This window comes from Equus przewalskii, chromosome 21 (assembly GCF_037783145.1).
Source record: "Equus przewalskii isolate Varuska chromosome 21, EquPr2, whole genome shotgun sequence".
NCBI classification, from domain to species: domain Eukaryota; kingdom Metazoa; phylum Chordata; class Mammalia; order Perissodactyla; family Equidae; genus Equus; species Equus przewalskii.
Genome location: NC_091851.1, coordinates 43,047,733 through 43,066,154, shown reverse-complemented (window position 1 = coordinate 43,066,154; position 18,422 = coordinate 43,047,733). Strand labels below are relative to the sequence as shown.

The following is an 18,422-nucleotide window of genomic DNA, read 5'->3' as shown; positions in this document are numbered from 1 at the left end:
ACGCGCACAGGACAAGGCGCCGAGCGCTGCGCTATCGATCGGCACCACTCTCCCCTGCTCTTCTCTCCATCTTACCAACGCCTTCGAGAGGTTTGTTCACCTCCTCTCACTTTATCTTTTACGCGACAACTCTGACGCCAAGGGGCTGCTGTCTTACCAGCAAATATCAGATCCCGGACAGCACGAAGGGCGGTAGCACGGCCACGGGTTTAGCGGGCCGTTGGCTCCACCACTTCCGGGGCCTTACGGGGCAAGGGCGCCTGCGCGCCGTCTCTGCCCCCGCCGTGACTCAATCGCCGAGTTGGCTCTGAACCAATCAAAAGGCAGCGCCTCTCCAGCTCAGGCCAATCAGCTTTGGGGTCAGAGGGTTTAACTCCTATTTAAAATGAAGGCTTTGAATCTTAACGGCTGAGCTCTCGGGAGGATTCGGCGGCTTTCGGTCGGAGGCAGGAGCTGACCGGTGCGTAGACCCTGGGGCAGCTCTGTAAGGCGGGCGGGCCCGGGCGGCCGGGCCGGCGAGGGAAGGGTCGGGGAGAGAAGGTCCCCCTCGGTCCCCCTCCTCCCCGGGTCCCCCTCCTCATCCCCGTCCCCTTCATGCTCCGCGTTCCCCACCTCTGCTTTCCCGGCGCCCTCCCGTCTGCCCCTGGGCACTGAGGCTCCCTGAAGATGCCGCCTGGTGTTTACTGGACATCTGGAGTGGATGGCGTTGTTGGGGGTGGGGGGCGACGGGTGTGCTGTCTGATGGGACTCTAGTATTCGGGGAGCATCTGGGAAGAAGAAACACATACAGGTCTTTGCTGTCTTGGGGTTTACGTCCTACTGGGGGTGGGGAGACAGATCGAACTAGCAAGATGACTTCCAGCAGTGGGGAGCGTCACGGGAGATGTGCAACAGTCATGTGGTTTACTAGGGGTCACTGTGGTCGAAGAGCTGGGAAAGGCCCTCGTCCTGGCTGGCTGGATGAGTGGGTGGATAAATAACCTCCGCAAAGAGGCCTTTCTGGGCCGGTGCTCCTCAAACCGAAGGCCTGGACCACCTGTGTATCGGGATTACCGGGGAGTCCTTGTTAAAAATGTAGACCCACCTAATGAATCCGAAGCGTTTGGGCGTAGGACTCAGGTGTCTGTATATTTATCAAGCTCTCCAGGTGATTCTGATGTTTCATTGAGAGCTAGTGATCCAGACCGGCGCATGCTGGTCAACTGCGGGTGTTGTTAAAATGCAGGATCTGATTTGTTAGGTCTGGGGTTGGGCCTGAAAGTCTCCATTTCTAACAAACGTCGTCCTGTTGTAGATGTAGCTAATGCCCTTGACTTTTAATGTTCCCTCCTCCTCCGCAGGCTTCCTTGTTCTTTGAATTAACCGCTTTTCAGCAACATGCTCATTTCCTCTCCACTCTCCATCTATGCAGACAGTAGCAGGTTTGACATGGAAGGAAAGGTCTAAACCCGCGGTGCCAGTAAAGCTCACGGTTTTCCCATTTAGAGTAGTAGGATCTGATTTGAAGGGTAGGGATCTTTCGAAGGTGTGACTCCTGCACCTGGCTGTAGACCAGAATCACCAGCAGTCTTCCTGGGGCTCTCTCCAGAATTTCTGGATCAGAATCTTATTTCAGTCTGCTTATTATTATTCATCTCCCTGAGAAGGAAAAGTATATTAAATTGGAGCACGTCTGTAGCTTCCATAGCAGACTGTTGAATAACTGTCCTCAGGCCCCTGTTATCTCGTTCCTCTGCTGCCTGTCATTCTTAGGGAAAGTGAAGAAAGCGTAGGAGTGTGTGTGAAATTGTTTGCATAACACAAGCATATATTTCCTTTTCCTTTTTGTCTGTTTCTACTAACCCATTGCTTAATATAAGGACCCAGGCTGTTTAGCTGTGATTCCATCTTCAAAGTGGAGTTATTTGCTTATTCGTGAAATGAATGGGTAAGAAAAATACAGAAAGGTTTCTGCTTCCTTAGAGTTTATGTTCTACTTACTGGATAGGTGGTTGTACGTGAATCACAGTATGGGCTTACTAAGTGTCGCAAACTATTTTTATTATTGATTTGCTTTGTTTGTTTGTTTGGTTCTTTTGATGAGGAATATTGGCCCAGAGCTAACATCTGTGTCAGTCTTCCTCTATCTTGTATGTGGGATGCTGCCACAGCATGGCTTGATAAGCCATGTATAGGTCTGCCCCCGGGATCTGAATGTATGAACCGTGGGGCGCTGAAGTGGAGTGCACGAACTTAACCACTGTGCTACCGGGCCAGCTCCATGATTTGCTTTGTTAATGGAGTAATTCATTCCCACAACATTGGCGTACATACTGTGTGCCAGGCATGTTCTGGAGAAGCAACCGTGAACAAAATGGGACTAAGCCCTTGCTCTCATGGAGATTGCTTTCTTTGGAGATACTGAGCAGGTAGCCAGATGTCTGACTCCGGGGAGAGAGACAGTAAATAATGTTATGTAAGATGTTAAGTAAGGGGTATGAAGAAAAATAAAAGAGAGATGGTCTGAAAGAGGACATCTGAGCAGAAAGCAAGCCACACTTGTATTAGGGGAAGAGCCTAATAGGTAGAGGGAACAGGAAGTACAAAGGGCCTGTGGCAGGGATTTCATTAAGGAAGAAAGGAGCCCTAAATGCCTGGTATGCAATAGACAAGAAGAGAAGATGAGATCAGAAAGATGGTCAAGATCCACATTCTTTGAGACTTTATAGCCCTGTCTATGCAAGTAGGATTTTGAATTTGAGTTGAGGAACTAATGAGGGGCTCCTGAACCAAGGACCAACATATCTGACTTGTTAATGGGATCACTGGGCACAGTGTTGTGAATGGACCAGAATGGGGCAATGGTGGAAGCAAGGTGACTTTTGGGAGCCTGTTTCAAATAACTGAGGGGAGAGAATTGTGGTTTGACCAGGTGAGAGTGAAGGTCATGAGCAGTGGCTTTTGGAGGTGGGGCCTACAAGATATGCTGATGGATTAGATACGGAATTTGAGGGGAACCGTGTAAAAGATGATACCAAGACTTTTGACCTGAGCAACTGGCACGATTTGCCATCAGCTGAGGTGGGGACTTCTGTGAGAACAGGTTTGGGGGGTTGTGGGAGGGAGCAGGACTTCAGCTGGGGACATGTTAAAATCGAGATCCCTCTCTCATTACCAGGTGGAGATGTTGTGTAGGTGCTAGGAGTTCACGGGGAAGGTCTGAGCTGGGATGGAAATTTGGGGTCCTCAGCCTCTGGGTGGTATTGAAAGCCAGGAGACTGGATGAGCTCACCTAGGGAGTGAGTGTAGCTGGAAAAGAAAAGTGGTCTGGGCCTGAGCTCAGGGTGCTCCTGTGAGCAGAGGGGATAAGAAGTGTGGAGGTGAGGAGAGGTTTCCTCTGGATGTGTCAGGATTGAGATGCCTGGCAGACCTTTCTTGGGGATCCTGAGCAGATAATTAGATAACAGAATCTGGCAGTCGGAGGAGAGGTTAGGGCAGAAGATGCAAATTCCCGTTATCTCAGTAAAGGTGTTCGGAGCCCTAGTGCTGTAGCCCTGATGCTGCACCCTAGGAAGGGTGTAGATGGGGAAGCGGAGAGTCCAAGGACTGGTTCCTGGGTCACCCCAGATACTCAGACAAGTGAAAATCAGGTTGATTCAGCAAAGGAGTTTGCGATGGGACAGCTGGTGAGGTGGGAGGCAACTCTTCAAGGTAAGTGAAGAAAGGAGTGGAAAAACTGTGATGGAGCTTGTCAAATGCTGCTGAGAACTACTGACCTTTGCATTTGGCGACAGTGGGAGTCAGACATGAGCCTGCTCCTGCCCTGCCCCCAGCCCCCCTGGGAACACAAGCCCTGTGGGAGTGGGCTTGAGGGAGGGTGAGAGAAGTCGTAGAGATGACGAGTGTGGATGTCTGTTCCAGAGCTTTGCTGTTAAAAGGAGAGGTGAGAGATGTGGCCATCGTTTGAGTCAGTTATGGGGTGAAAAGACCTTTTTAAAAATTTTTAAAGGCAGCAGGTATTGAAACAGGCTGTTATACACTGAAGGAAGTGATCCATTAGAGAGGAGATGATGGAGCAGAAGGACGAGTCAGTTGAGGGTGAAATTGGAGTGAAGTGGAGGGGGAAGGGTTGGGGATGCAGTATAAGAGGGGAGAGTTTGGTCTTCTGGGAAAGGCCCCCTGCCTGTACATTATTTGTATCACATGACAAAACATTGCTCCCTTAGCTTTATTTGGACAAAGAAAAAGTGTAAAATTCCGTTGTGGTGTTGAGGCTTTTTGCATCAGGAGCTATAAGCTTGATCTAGTATAACAACACTTTTTTTTTTTTTTAAATATGACCACAGGACATTGTCACCAGCAAGAACTTTTTTTTTTAAGATTGGCACCTGAGCTAACAACTGTTGCCAATCTTTTTTTTTTTTCCCTCCTTTTTTCTCCCCAAATCCCCCCAGTACACAGCTATATATTCTAGTTGTGGGTTCTTCTTTAATTGTGGCATGTGGGACTCTGCCTCAACGTGGCCCGATGAGCGGTGCCATGTCCGCGCCCAGGATCTGAACCCGAGAAACCCTGGGCTGCCAGAGCAGAGTGTGTGAACTTAACCACTCGGCCATGGGGCTGGCCCCAGTAACAACACTTTGAAGCAAGTGGATTTGTATAAATTAAAGGTTCTTTTTTCTTTTCAGGCATCATGGACAGATCTAAAGAAAACTGCATTTCAGGGCCTGTTAAGGTAAATTGAATAATCTGTAATCTCAATCACATTTATAAAAGCCAAGTGGAGATTGGTCTCATATCTGGAATTCTTTTCCCTTTTACTTTGGATTGTAACTTTAGATTCCTCTGCTCTATTCCTGGATATGAGTTAATCACTTTTCTCAGCATTCAGTAACATTTTGTTGATTCTCTCACCATAACTTTTATTTTGTTGTGCTTTGTTTTATAATTAGCTGTTTAAGTATCTGTATTCCTCCACTGTATGCAGGATGATAATTTAGTACACAATAGGCACCCAATACGTGCCTGTGCTTTCTTGCTTGCCAGAAATTGATTTCTTTGCCATAGTTTGTTCTGGTCATGATTTAGGGGATGATAAACTCAGAGGAGTGTCAAGCTGCCCTTTAATGAACCTTTCCTAGGAACCCACTTTGAGCCAGGTTCTGTGTCAGATGTAGGGGCTACAGTGGTGAAGAGCACCTATTTTTGACTTTGAAGAGCTTACAGCCCTTTTGGGGAGGTGTGTGAGCCAATACTATGCCTTACAATATGTATGTAGGGCCTGAGTAATTCCGAGGAGAGCTGCTCAATTCCGATTGGGATAGGCTGGAATCCAGGAAGCTTTAGCAGGGCAAGACCCCTGGCTCTTAGCTTTTAATAAATGTGAAGCAACTGGGTGAATGAGTCTCTTATATAAAGATCCTTTCATATAACTAATCTCCAGATTTTTTTCCTTCTAGGAAATCAACATAATATAAATATTGCTTCATTTTTGCTGGGGAGACGGGCTTGGTTTTAGATTCTTCTTCTTCAAATAAATGGATAATTATCCTGTGTTTCTGGCTGAAAATATAAAATGACCAATTTAGAAAAAGGCTAACTTGAGTCACTATATTTGATTCTCAATTCCTATGCTAAAGGTCATTTTAAAAAATTGCTCTATATTTAAAATGTTTCTTTGTTACTGCCTGAATGCCTACTGTGTTGTGGATGCTGCTAATTTCAGAGGTAATTGTCTTTTTACTTTGAAGTTGGAAACCTTCTCTTGTAAAGCTCTCATACCAGCGAGCTGGTGCTGGCCTCTGGGGCTTCCCTTCCCAGTGCTGCTTTCTAACGTATGAGGACATTTGGTCTGTTGAAGCTGGAGGAAGTCTCCCCTCCTCTACCCCCCATTTTAGTTTGATTAGCTCAGAGTCTTCGAATTAACTATTTTTAAGCTTGTGATAACCCACTTACAGGCATGTAAATCATAATTTTGGTAATAACTTTTTGAAGAACCCACGTTTGTTTCCTCTTTGCCAAAGGTTTTTTTGGCTCAGATCCATTTTGTAAGCACTTGGAAAAGGAAACATTAGTAAATTAGTAATGAGCTTTTTTGGGAAAATCTGGCAAATGCAAAAATTCAGACTGTCCTCCCAAACTTCTTTACTCAAAGATAAACACTTGAACATCGTGTTGTATTTCTTTCAGTCTTTTTTTAAAATATGTATTGTCAAAGAAATTTCAGTGGAATTGGGATTTTGGCATAAAGTTTCTTTACTGCAGCTTTTTGCTAAGTAATAGTTCCCAAGTCATTGAGAATTCTTAGTGCTTAATGTCTCCCTCTTTAGACGGAAGTTTAGTTAATGAACATTTGTTTATGGGAGCATGATTTTTAGGGGGGGTGTTGGGGATGGGGTAGGAGGTATCATTTAGGTATTTTTTTTTCCCCATATACTAACCATATTCTCCTGAAGCGCTGATTAAAACAGCTTTCCCCTTCCATCTCTTATCAGGGAAATTCATTATTTTGCTATACTAGGAGACAAACTTCGTGAAATTCTCAAAATATTCAGCTTTTGTTTGTAAAGACCATGAAGTTTCTTTTATTTTTCCCTCCCAACCTAGACTACAGTTCCACTTGGTGATGGTCCAAAGCGTGTTCCGGTGACTCAGCAGTTACCTCAGAATCTGTTATCTGCAAATAGTGGCCAGGCTCAGCGGGTCTTGTGTCCTTCAAATTCCTCCCACCGAGTTCCTTCGCAAGCGCAGAAGCTTGTCTCCAGCCATAAACCAGTTCAGAACCTGAAGCAGAAGCAATCGCAGGCCACCAGTGTCCCTCACCCTGTCCCCAGGCCACTGAATAATACCCAAAGGAGTGAGCAGCTGCAGCCGTCAGCCCCTGGTAAAGCAGCTTGTCGAATCTCATTGGATAATCATTCTTTTTAGTTGCTAAACAAAAGCCACTGTGTAGACTTGTGTTTCTTGTTGGGAGCCCTAGTCTTTACATCATTTCTGTTGAGGGTGGGGAGAAAATCTGATGTCAGATTGAAGTCACAGTGTCTCCTGTGGGCCAGGCCTGTGCTAAGAATACAGGCCTGATTCCAACCCCAAAAGTACATTTGAGGAACTGAAAAGTTTTAAGGTTCGGAGCACAGAGGGAAATCAGGGGGGAGTGGACGGACTGAGGCAGGCTGGGCGAGGTCACTGCTGGCCGTGTTGAGGAGTGGGGCTTCATCCCCTGTGTATTGGGAAGTTGTTGAAAGGTTTTTGAGGGACTGACTTGCCTTTTAGAAAGCTTCCTCTGGATGTGTGGAATGAGGTGGGGAGTAGCAGTGCTGGACCCAGGGGTACCCGATAGGGAGGCCGCTGGGGTTTAGGTCGAAGATGGCAGTGGCCTGCTCGGTGGAGCAGGGTGGATGTTGTAGTTATTATCTACCGGCTATTGGGTGCTCACACACAGCAGGCTCTGAGATAAGTGCTTCCTTCATCCGCGTTGTCTCAGTCAATCCTCGTAACCTCTCTATGAAGTGGTCAGAGTTATTAACTCAGTTTTATGGAGGAGGAAGCTGAGACTCAGAAGCATTAACTTATCCAAAGACATAGCCAGGATGGAGAGGTGTAGACAAACTTGAGCATTCACCTAGGATGCAGACTGGGATGGAACTGGGCGATAAACTGGACATTGGGATGGTGCTTATTTGGATGGCTTTAACTGAGAGAGTGAACCAGGGAGGGCAAACCCGGTTTGGGCTTGCGTTCAAGTATCGAGCAGAGCATACTGTGCTACTGCTGGAGTTTGAAGGGCTGGAGACGTAAGTGGAAATGTCCTAGATCGTCTCTGGATAACGAAATAGTGACTTTAGCACCCTGTTGTACAGCTGGTTGGTTGTACATTCTGCTGAGTTGGTGGCTTCTATTTTTACATTTCCCCTGGGAAAGTAATATCGTGGAAGGAAGGTGGCTGGCTTTGTCGCACATTGTTGATGATTTGTATGTAGCGTATGGCAGTTGGCTGACCCGCCCAGAGGGGAAGAGGTGATGAGGTGGGAGCTTGTCAGGGACGGGAAGATTGGTAATTCTGCCTTAGAAGCTCTGCATTTGGAACCCGAGGGTCCAGGGAGAAGCTGCATAGTCTTGAGTCTTTAAATTATCGGAGGGCCTAACTCTATATATACGTATCTGCTCGTTTTTACTCTAGAAATCTGTAAAGATTTCCTTCACCTGGTGGGAGTCAGATTAGGGTGTGGTAGTCTTTTTTTTTCCTATAAAGAAAACAAAAATAGCCCAGGTTTACCATTCTGCACATACCATTGACATGGTGACTATTCTTTGATTCATCTCTATTCACGATTTTTAACATAGTCTGTATAGTTATTCAAACATAACTATAGTTATTCTCAAACAGGTTTTTAACTTATCTTATATAGGAAATAATTCTGAAAAGGAACTGGCATCAAAAGAGAAAAACGAAGAATCAAAAAAGTAAGTTTTATCTTATTTACAAAGTTAGGTGCTATCATTCCATTAGAATGACACCATTTGATTGCAGATTTAATTATGGGAACTCTTTAAAAAATAAAAAGGTCTTTATTTGCATTTAGGAAATATACATGTTTCCAAAGTTCTAATCTTAAAAAAAGAAGGAATTTTAATGATTGATGTTTATTAGAGACTCAGATTTTTTTTCTATTGCTTTTCAAATTTAGAAAAAGTTTGTATGAGGGGCTGGCCCAGTGGCCGAGTGGTTAAGTTCGCGTGCTCCGCTGCAGGCAGCCCAGTGTTTCGTTGGTTTGAATCCTGGGCACGGACATGGCACTGCTCATCAAACCATGCTGAGGCAGCGTCCCACATGCCACAACTAGAAGGACCCACAACGAAGAATATACAACTATGTACCAAGGGGCTTTGGGGAGAAAAAGGAAAAAAAATTAAATCTTTAAAAAAAAAAAGAAAAAGTTTGTATGAAAACCTTGTTACAGAAATATGTAAAAGTTCCCCTCTACCCTCAGAAGCAACTACTACATATGGTTTATGTAGGTTTCTATACTTTTTTCTATTAGACAAAAGTGCAAGCTTGTTTAAAAACAAGATGTGGTCATGTTGCACAACTCTATACACCTATGTGACTGTATGAGTAATTTGACAGTATTAATAGAATTATTATTTATAATAAATCTTGGCTATAATATCTTCCCCAGATATTTTCTAAAAGCCTGCTGTTGGACTCTGAACTGTCTAGACTCTAGAACATAGGAGGAGGAGCCAGGAATGAACCCACAGACTTTCTGCTTTAGCTGCCTAATGGAGGACTTTCTGAGAATCTAAGTCCAACGGTTCTCACCCCAACTGCCCTGTGGGATCCATCCCACTTGCTTTGCCAGAGTGGTTCTCCACCCCAGAGTGTTAGCATCTCAGGATGGAGGAGGTGGCGGCTGTGGTTAGCTGGCAGGAGGCCAGCAGAGGGTTCTGAAGCATTCCTCCCTCTCCAGTGACTTGTCTAGTCCTTTCTATGGTCTTCAGTGTTGTGAATAGGTTTGTTCTCTTGAGTGAGTCCTACTGCCATGGGACACATTTTGTTGAGTGCTTCAGCTCTAAAAGTCCAGATTTTCCTTGTCACTTGATTCATACAGCCAATAGCAGGTGGGGGAGTGAGGGTTTAAGGTCTGTGGCGACTCATTAACTGTGGTTATTAGCTTGGTTCTTGCAGTGGTACATACCGAATACAACTTTGAATATAAAATTATTCATAGGGTGTGCCTGCTACTCATTACATACTGTTAGAAAAGATTAGTTTTCTTCACATTTTAAAATGTTTGAATTCTTTCCTAGAAGGCAGTGGGCTTTGGAAGATTTTGAAATTGGTCGTCCGCTGGGTAAAGGGAAGTTCGGTAATGTTTATTTGGCGAGAGAAAAACAAAGCAAGTTTATCCTGGCTCTTAAAGTGTTATTTAAAGCTCAACTAGAGAAAGCAGGAGTTGAGCATCAGCTGAGAAGAGAAGTAGAAATACAGTCCCACCTTAGGTAAGTTTTCAGTTCCATACGCAAAAGAATGGTGTACAGAACTTAATTATTAAACAATTTTAAACTTTTTGGGTCTCCTTCATAGTACTGCAACAAGTTATTAAATTTGTCATTTTTCAAAAATTTATCTAGACTTAAGTGCTGTGGTCCTGAAAAATTACTTGAAGGGTCATGTTTTGTTAATGGAGTAATTGATGTGGGCACATTTCTTTTTGGTGGCTAATTAAGGGGAATGATACCTCTTCTTCTGAGCTCTAAGCAGAGGTTGCAAACTGGCAGGCTTCAGGTTGACTTTAGCCAGTGGGTGTTTTTCTTTTTTTTTTTCTTTTCAGTGTTTTTTCAAACTTGAATCAGTTGCTAAATCCTTAAATATCTGCGTGTATCTGCCCTGTTTTCATACCTGGCTGGAGTTGAGAAGGGCTGCTGTCTTAGGCTGTGCTCCCGGCGGCCTGGAGTCCTCTGCAGCCCACATCTGCTGCCGTTCTGAGCACTGAGTTTGCACTGTCTGTCTCAGCGTTTGGCTATCAAACTGTCGTGGGAATGCCACGTATCTCTCTCTTTTTATTTGCGGAGAATTAATATTTAGTTGAATCTTTTCAACTAAAAATAAAGAATAAAGATGGCCTAAGGAGGGAAATAATAGTCCTGACTAAACCTGAGGTCCATTAATACCTTGAAATGCATGTAAACTGATATGTGGCTATGTGTATTTTCCTTAGAGTGGGTCTAGAGTTTCAGATTCTCAAGTGGGGTGGGGCCGGGGGGAGTCTGTGACTAGAACAGATTTTTACCACTGGTTTCACGTGAGGGGTTTGTTTGGTATTTAGTACGTACTCTTGTATCAGCTCCAAAACCAGGTGTTAAGAGTGTGCATCCTTTGTTGCAGGCATCCAAACATTCTCAGACTGTATGGTTATTTTCATGATGCCACCAGAGTTTACCTGATTCTAGAGTATGCACCTCTTGGAGCTGTCTATAGAGAACTTCAGAAACTGTCAAAGTTTGACGAGCAGAGAACTGCTACTGTAAGTTTTCATTTATTGTCCAGACTGATGCTGTTTCCTCTGTCCCCGTCCTACACAGCAGTGTACCTTTCACTGCAGCAGAGTGGGTTTTGTCTTATGGAAAGATAGCTTAATAGGATCAAATATTTGAAATGGAAAAATCAAAATGGCTTGGTTGTACCATATGTACAGATAAAATCAGGTACTTTGTGGCTGGTTTGTTTCCACAGTTGTTGTTCTGTGGAAATGTATATAAATAGTTGCCCTCTTTTTTTTTTAATAATTTATTTGAGGATAGTTTGATTTACAGAATAATCATGAAGATAGTACAGATCTATTTTCTTCTATTAATAATACACACTTAATTCCTCCTATTAACATCTTACGTTAATGTGGTACACTTTCTCATAACTAATGACACTATTGATACATAACTATTAACTGAAGTCCATACTTTATTCAGATTTCCTTAGTTTTTCTCATGATAGACTAGGGTCATGGTTTTTGAGAGGAAGACCACAGAGGTAACAATGGTTGATGAATATAGACTCATGAATATTTTATACTTTGAGTTATAATCCAATACTGCTTTATTTTCTTGCTCAAATTCTTCCAGCTTTGGCCACTGGGAGCTCTTTCACATAGTTCCTGTGTTTTTTGACATTGTGGGTGTCTGGTAGGTTTTTTTTTTTTCTTTTTTTTCTTTTTTTTTTTTTTTAGCACTTCCTTGCTTTCTAGTACAGGACACTCCAGCCTCATCTTGTTTATTACCTATCCCAGGCCTAGAATCAGCCATTTCTCCAAGGAGCCCTGGCTCCTTTTATTGGAAAATGTTATTAGAAACCAAGATCTGGGTGCTAGATGTGCTCATTGCTACTAGAGTGTCATTACTTCTAGGCTCTCAGCTGATGGAGGGAGCAAGGAAATATGTGTGTATACTAATCTGTGTATGTGCATGTATCTATAGATCTTTCCATATTTATCCATCTCTATCTATATGAAGCAAAACATGAGTCCATTACCACGTGGATCATTCTCCCCTCCTCCTCTTGCTTATCTGTGACCTCCCACTCCAACCCTGAGAAACCTGGATTCCACCATCCATTTATTTATTCAATTCCAGTGGACCTGTACAGTGATAGCAGAATTGTCAACCAGTTACCCCTGTGGGAAACAACTATATGCATTTAATGTTCATCCATATATTTTGAGGACTTGATAGCTCATTTCTTTTTATTGCTGAATAATACTCCACTGTATGGATGTACCTGTTTATCCCCTCACCTACTGAAGGGCATCTTGGTTGCTTCCAGTTTTGGGGATTATGAATAAAGCTGCTAGAAACATGTGCACGCAGGGTTTTGTGGAGCATGACCTTTCAAGTCTGTTGGTTAAACACCTAGGGGTGTGATTGCTGGCTTGTATGATAAAATTACATTTAGTTTTGTAAGAAACTGTTACAGCTGTCTCCCAAAGTGGATGCGCCGTCTTCGCATTCCCTCCAATGAGGGACAGTTTCTGTTGCTCCGCATCCTCACCAGCGATTATTATTGTCAGGTTTTTTGGATTTTAGTCATTCTCATAGTCATATAATGGTATCTCATTGTTTTAATTTGCAATTCTCCAGTGACATCCGAGGTTGAGCATCTTTTCATGTGCGTATTTGCCATCTCTATGTGATCTCTAAGGTGTCTGTTCAGATCCTTTGCCCATTTATTTTTTTGGTTGTCTTATTGTTGACTTTTTTTTTAAAGATTGGCACCTGGGCTAACAACTGTTGCCAATCTTTTTTTTTTTTTCCTGCTTTATCTCCCCAACCCCGCCCTGTACACAGTTGTATATCTTAGTTGCAGGTCCTTCAGTTGTGGGATGTGGGACGCCGCCTCAACGTGGCCTCATGAGTGGTGCCAGGTCCGAGCCCAGGATCCGAACCCTGGACCGCCACAGCCGAGCGCGCAAACTTAACCACTCGGCCACGGAGCCGTCCCCTTTTATTGTTGACTTTTAAGAGTTCTTGTATATTTTATATACGAGTCCTTTATCACACATGTGTTTCATGTTTTCTCTCAGTCTGTGGCTTCTTTTTTCATTCTCTTACTGTGTCTTTCACAGGGCAGAAGTTTTTAAAGTCCAACGTAGTCAAGTTTTTGTTTTGGGGTTTTTTTGTTTTGTTTTTGCATGGATTGTGCTTCTTCTTTGTAATGTGAATGAAATTACTTGTTTGAAGATGTTGAAGAGTCTTAATTTGGGCTGTTTGTTATTGAATTGGCAGATGATGGGCCTGTTGCATGGTGGTTACTTTGATTTGTTTTGTTTCTTGGTGGAAATCTCTGGGTAGTATGTAGTATGTACACTAATTTTCTTTTTGGTATTGACTTAAAGGGTATTAAATTCAGGTGCATTTGCTTCTGCTATCTGATGGAATCATAGCACTATTGGCTAATGAGCCTCTGGTCTTGTCTCTGCAATGAGGACACATGGTATTTTAAACTTAAATGTTTGCCCCTTGGATAAGTAGAAATAGATCTATTTCGTTTGCATTTTAAAATATTAGCTAACCAAGTTAGTTTCTTATTTGGCAATTAACATTTATACTACTTCTCAGTTTTCTTCCATCCAGATGGAATTAATTTTGGTGTAAGCAGATAGCTGTTTGAAGGAAATAAGATTGGTTCTTTCTAGATTCCTTAGTAGTTATAATGAATATATAGACACACACCTATTTTCTTTTTCTGATTAATTCAAATAAAACTAATTGTAGAGCCATGTTAGGGACTTATGCACATATCCACATTCTAATGGGGGAGTGTGGAGGAAGTCGGTGCCAGAGAACTCTGATTTAACTAGTAGCTTCTTGTCTTGATTTGAGCAGAGAAAACCTCTGGTCCTCTGGAATTCTAATGTAGGCTCTAAAAGCATCATCAGCTCAAATTTGGCAAGGGCATCTCTGCCTTCATTTTGTTTATTATGGTCTAAATTTTGGTGTCTGGCTTTTGGCTGAAAAAAAATGAAAAATGTCCTTTCTGACAATAACATTTGGTTTCCACCCATTTGTTCAGTAAATCTTTTTGGTGTAGAATAATATTCAGTTCTGTCTAGCATTACTTTGGAGAACAAACCCTTCTCAAACTTTAGTCAGAGCTAAATAAATTATTTCAGTATACTGATAATTCTTATCTATACGTGAAAGCAAATTCTGGCCTTGCTTGCTAGATCTTTCTTTACTTGAGATGGAAAGAAAACTAACAAAAGGACTGACTTGCTGTGTGCTTTTAAGCTGACTAGTGAATTAGGATACCCAAAATTTAACATGCTATTTAATGTGCCAGGACACCTCCTGTTAGTTTCTGTCTATTGTTCAGGATTACTTTCCTTGATACTCTTAGAGTAAATTTTTAGCGTCAAAGAAATCCTTGTGTTGTAAATTGACCTTGATTTTAAAAATAGGAATTGACTGTACTTGAAAGGTTTTTTAAAAATTGTTTTTTTGTTTTAAATTGTTTATATATCTGACTCCCTAATTTGTACCAGTTTTCCAGTATTGTCTTTATTCATTGCTGCTGGGCCATAAATCGCCGCATGGGGATGTACTCACAGCTTATCCGTATGTTTCCTGTCCTTTCGTAGCATGTCTGTGCTATTAGCAAATCAGAAACTGAGCGCTGAATACTCGTACTTCATGCTAAACCCAATATGTAAACTGTTTCTATTGATTTTTATAGTCATCCATTGTTTTTAGTTTTTGCTTTAAAACCTGAAAAACATGTTAATTTATGTTGTTTCCTTGCAAAAGATCTATCTAAAATTATTATATGAAATCTAAAACAGATTTTTAATATTTTTTTATTAGTATATCACAGAATTGGCAAATGCACTGGCTTACTGTCACTCAAAGAGAGTTATTCACAGAGACATTAAGCCGGAGAACCTGCTCCTTGGATCAGCTGGAGAGCTTAAGATTGCCGATTTTGGGTGGTCAGTGCATGCCCCGTCCTCCAGGTATGTAACGCTAGAGGTGGCTTGTTTGGTTTAGCAAAAGCTCGGGGGGCTAATGATGAGCTAAATAGTAAAATACTTAAGCCTAGATGTTGTGCATTGGGACAGTTGACTGACACACATACTTTGGAGCAATTTAGGCCTGATAGTAAATTAGTGTCTTCAAGACCATTTTATTCTGCAACCATTTTGGACTATTTATCACCTCCTAGGGGTTAAAGATGCTTAATGTCCTTGGAGGCTAATGAAGGGGAAAGATAGTAAACAGATAGGACAAGTATATGACAGAGGTGAAGTGCACGTGGAGGGGGGAGTAATTCCTGACATAATGCTGGGTGGAGACTCCACTGCTTCCTGGACCAGGAGAAGTTTCAGAGGACAGCACGTGCAAAGATCTAGAGCTGAGAGCACATGCGCGGTCTTTTAAAAACTGGTTGTCTGTCACTAGCGGGAGCTGTTGGCACCTGGTGAGGCAAACAACAACGAAGAATGTAGGCTTCATGGGATCACAGGGCTAAACTGGACTTTAACCTGTCCAGTGCTGTCACCATGGTAGGAAAGAAAGCGTATCCTTTTCTGAAAAGGATGTTCATGTACATGGTGAAGGTCACTTTGCCCCGCTTCCCAGACATGAATAAGCACAGGCACTCCTAGGTTAGTGGTGCCATCGTTTGAGAACCCCCTGGTGCAGTGTGCCTCACTCCTCTCAGTGACGAGGGCCGAGATTTCTGGAGGGGTGGCTCCACACTCCCAGGCACCATTCAGTTGAGCACTGACCCAGCACGAGCTCCTACGGCAGGGAATAAATAACTGAGAGAAAGTGGCAAAAACCTACACGGCCTCTGCTCCTGGTCTGATGTCGGCCCCCCCCCCCCACCCCCGCTTATTCCAACCTCTGTTATAAAACCTCAAACATACAGAAACACTGAACTGGTGGTTGATAACACACCCGTCTGGCAGGTGCCTACATTCCGCAGTTACCACTTTGCCACATTGGCCTACTTTTTTGCTGAACCTTCTAAAATAAGTTGCGGACATCATGATGCTTCATCATTCAGCACTTCAGTATGCATCTCCTAGAAATAAGGACACTGTCCTACATAATCACGACCATTATCACGCCCAAGGAAATTAACAGCCTTGTTAAGATCACTATTTAGTCCAAGTTCAGATTTCCCCAGTCCTCTACAAAATTTTATAGTTTTTAAAAATCAGAACCCAACCAAGGTCCATGCATTGTATTTGACTGTGTATCTTTTGTCTAAATCTAGATGAGTTCTCCCCACAGTTGTAAATGGAGTTTTCTGATTTGTGCTGTCACTTAACTTGGTCCTTCATCCTATCTTTGCTGAAAACTAGAAGTTAGGTCTAAGTGCCTGAAGAATATTTTTGGCAAGAATACTTACAGGCCATCCCTAAAATTTCAGTATCTCTTATGTACCAATGATGCATCAGAAGGCACCATGCATCTCTAACCCCAAACCTAGTGCTTTCACAATGGACAGTCTTTAGTTCCTTGTCATCAACGTCACCTGGCTCTTAAACTTCTTAGCATATCTGTAATAAAAAACAAACATAGAACTCCAAATTGTATTTACAGGGAACTTTGCATGGCTGCTTTTATATAGTAGTGATCCTTTAAGTTTCTTACATTTTAGATCATTTAAGGTGGTTCTGGAGTGGACAAATTTGGGGTTCAGATTGGTTGCTTGCTATGTGATCTTGTGTATCTCCCTTTGTTTCCTATTTAAAAATGGGGATTTATAAAAGTACCTGCTTCGTCGCACAGGATGCGGCCTAGGAAAAGCGCTCAGTCAGTGTTAGCAGAACTTACTGATTTTCACCAGCTGTTGGGATAATAAAACAGAAGCACATCAGGCTGAGTCTGCCTCCGTTTTTAGGAGAACCACCCTCTGTGGCACGCTGGACTACCTCCCCCCCGAGATGATCGAAGGCCGCATGCATGATGAGAAGGTTGATCTCTGGAGCCTTGGCGTTCTCTGCTATGAATTTTTAGTTGGGAAGCCTCCTTTTGAGGCAAGCACATACCAAGAGACCTACAAAAGAATATCACGGGTAAGACATACCTAGAAAGGACCCGTCACTTCTGTTAGAATGTTCTTATCAGCCTTAACTTTAGGCTACGATCTGAATATTTACCCTCTTCCCTCTAAACGACGTTTTGTGACTGTCTGTCACTTATCGTACTCCAGGTTGAATTCACGTTCCCTGACTTTGTACCAGAGGGAGCCAGGGACCTCATTTCAAGACTGCTGAAGCATAATCCCAGCCAAAGGCCGACTCTAAAAGAAGTCCTGGAACACCCCTGGATCACAGCAAATTCATCCAAACCATCCAATAGCCAAAAAAGCAAAGAATCAACTAGCAAACAACCTTAAGACTCTCGCAGGGGGAGAAGTCCTGGAGCCAGGGCTGCTGTACGATCTGTCAGGAACAGGCTACCGACAGTAACTTACTCTTGACTGCCTGCCTGTAATCGAGAGTGCCAGAGAAAATGCTGGGTTTTGTTTTGTTTTTTACTGAGCAGGCAGTGCCTTGGCCTCCCCCTTCAGAAAACTCCACTTCAGTAAACATGACACTCTGAGTGAAAATAGCCACGAGAATCGTACTACCTTCACTGGTTTCATAATCTGGAGGCAAAGTTCAGCTGCACCGCCCCACGGCTATTTTGGATAAGGCGTCCTTGTGGAAGGCGACTTTGGAGTCCCGTTGTGGGGAAATGCTGCTTTGCCCTGACCTGATCAGTTAAAGAGCCGTGCAATAACCTCCCAAGTGCTGAGTGTGTGTGTAACTTATTGGGTGGCCAAGCCTGGCAAAGCTGTCAGAATGAGTATGTGATTTGTTCTTTTAAATGTTAAAAATAAAGATTTTGTATAGACTTATATTTTTATTTCCATGCATCCCTTTAGAAATGCTCTAGTGTCCAACACCCCTGTTAAACCTGCTTATCTAGTCCTCACCCGCCTCCCTCCTATCTGAGACTTTGTAAAATAGGAACACGTGCCCCACCTCCATCTCGGGATTTGCTGGGGACACAGATGAGACATGTCTCAGAGCTGTTTCTAAATGTTAAAGGCTCATTTTTTATTACAGTGGAGTTATAGCATGTGTGTAAAGTTTAAATATAAGTACATACATAACATCTGAAGTATATTCTTCCCATCATCTGTTCATCAACCACAGATATGGTGAACTTGACAATGAAGGAAAAGGTGGAAGTGTTGAACTTACTGAGAAATATGCTTTCATGGCTGACTTTGAATCTAAGAGTCGAGATATCAGCTGTGTTTCTAAGTGGCAACCTAAACTTCCAGGTCAAAGTTGACAAAGTATCACAGAAACTTCAAAACCAAGTAAAACTGCAGGGTCCAGTTAGCCTCCTGGAGACAGAGGAAGTGCTGCTTCCCAGAGTCTCGAGCT

General features: G+C 43.0%; 1 protein-coding gene across 11 annotated transcripts in view; it reads left to right on the top strand.

The window, feature by feature from the left end:
• Positions 1-18: 18 nt before the first annotated feature.
• Positions 19-18,422, top strand: part of AURKA (aurora kinase A) — a 50,145-nt gene continuing 31,741 nt past the window's right edge. For 5 of the 11 annotated variants that reach the window (XR_011531221.1, XM_070589605.1, XM_070589603.1 and 2 more), the window contains exons 1-7: positions 34-460; positions 4,668-4,714; positions 6,586-6,862; positions 8,388-8,442; positions 9,790-9,981; positions 10,868-11,006; positions 14,836-14,984. Coding sequence is in view for 10 of the 11 variants with exons in the window: in XM_070589605.1 (XP_070445706.1) it covers positions 4,673-4,714; positions 6,586-6,862; positions 8,388-8,442; positions 9,790-9,981; positions 10,868-11,006; positions 14,836-14,984 (854 nt within the window). In the remaining variant the exon portion in view is untranslated. Of the gene's footprint in view, positions 461-4,667; positions 4,715-6,585; positions 6,863-8,387; positions 8,443-9,789; positions 9,982-10,867; positions 11,007-14,835; positions 14,985-16,882; positions 17,058-17,194; positions 17,885-18,422 lie in introns of those variants that run through there. The other 6 variants (XM_070589604.1, XM_008535405.2, XM_070589606.1 and 3 more) reach the window with 6 other exon arrangements.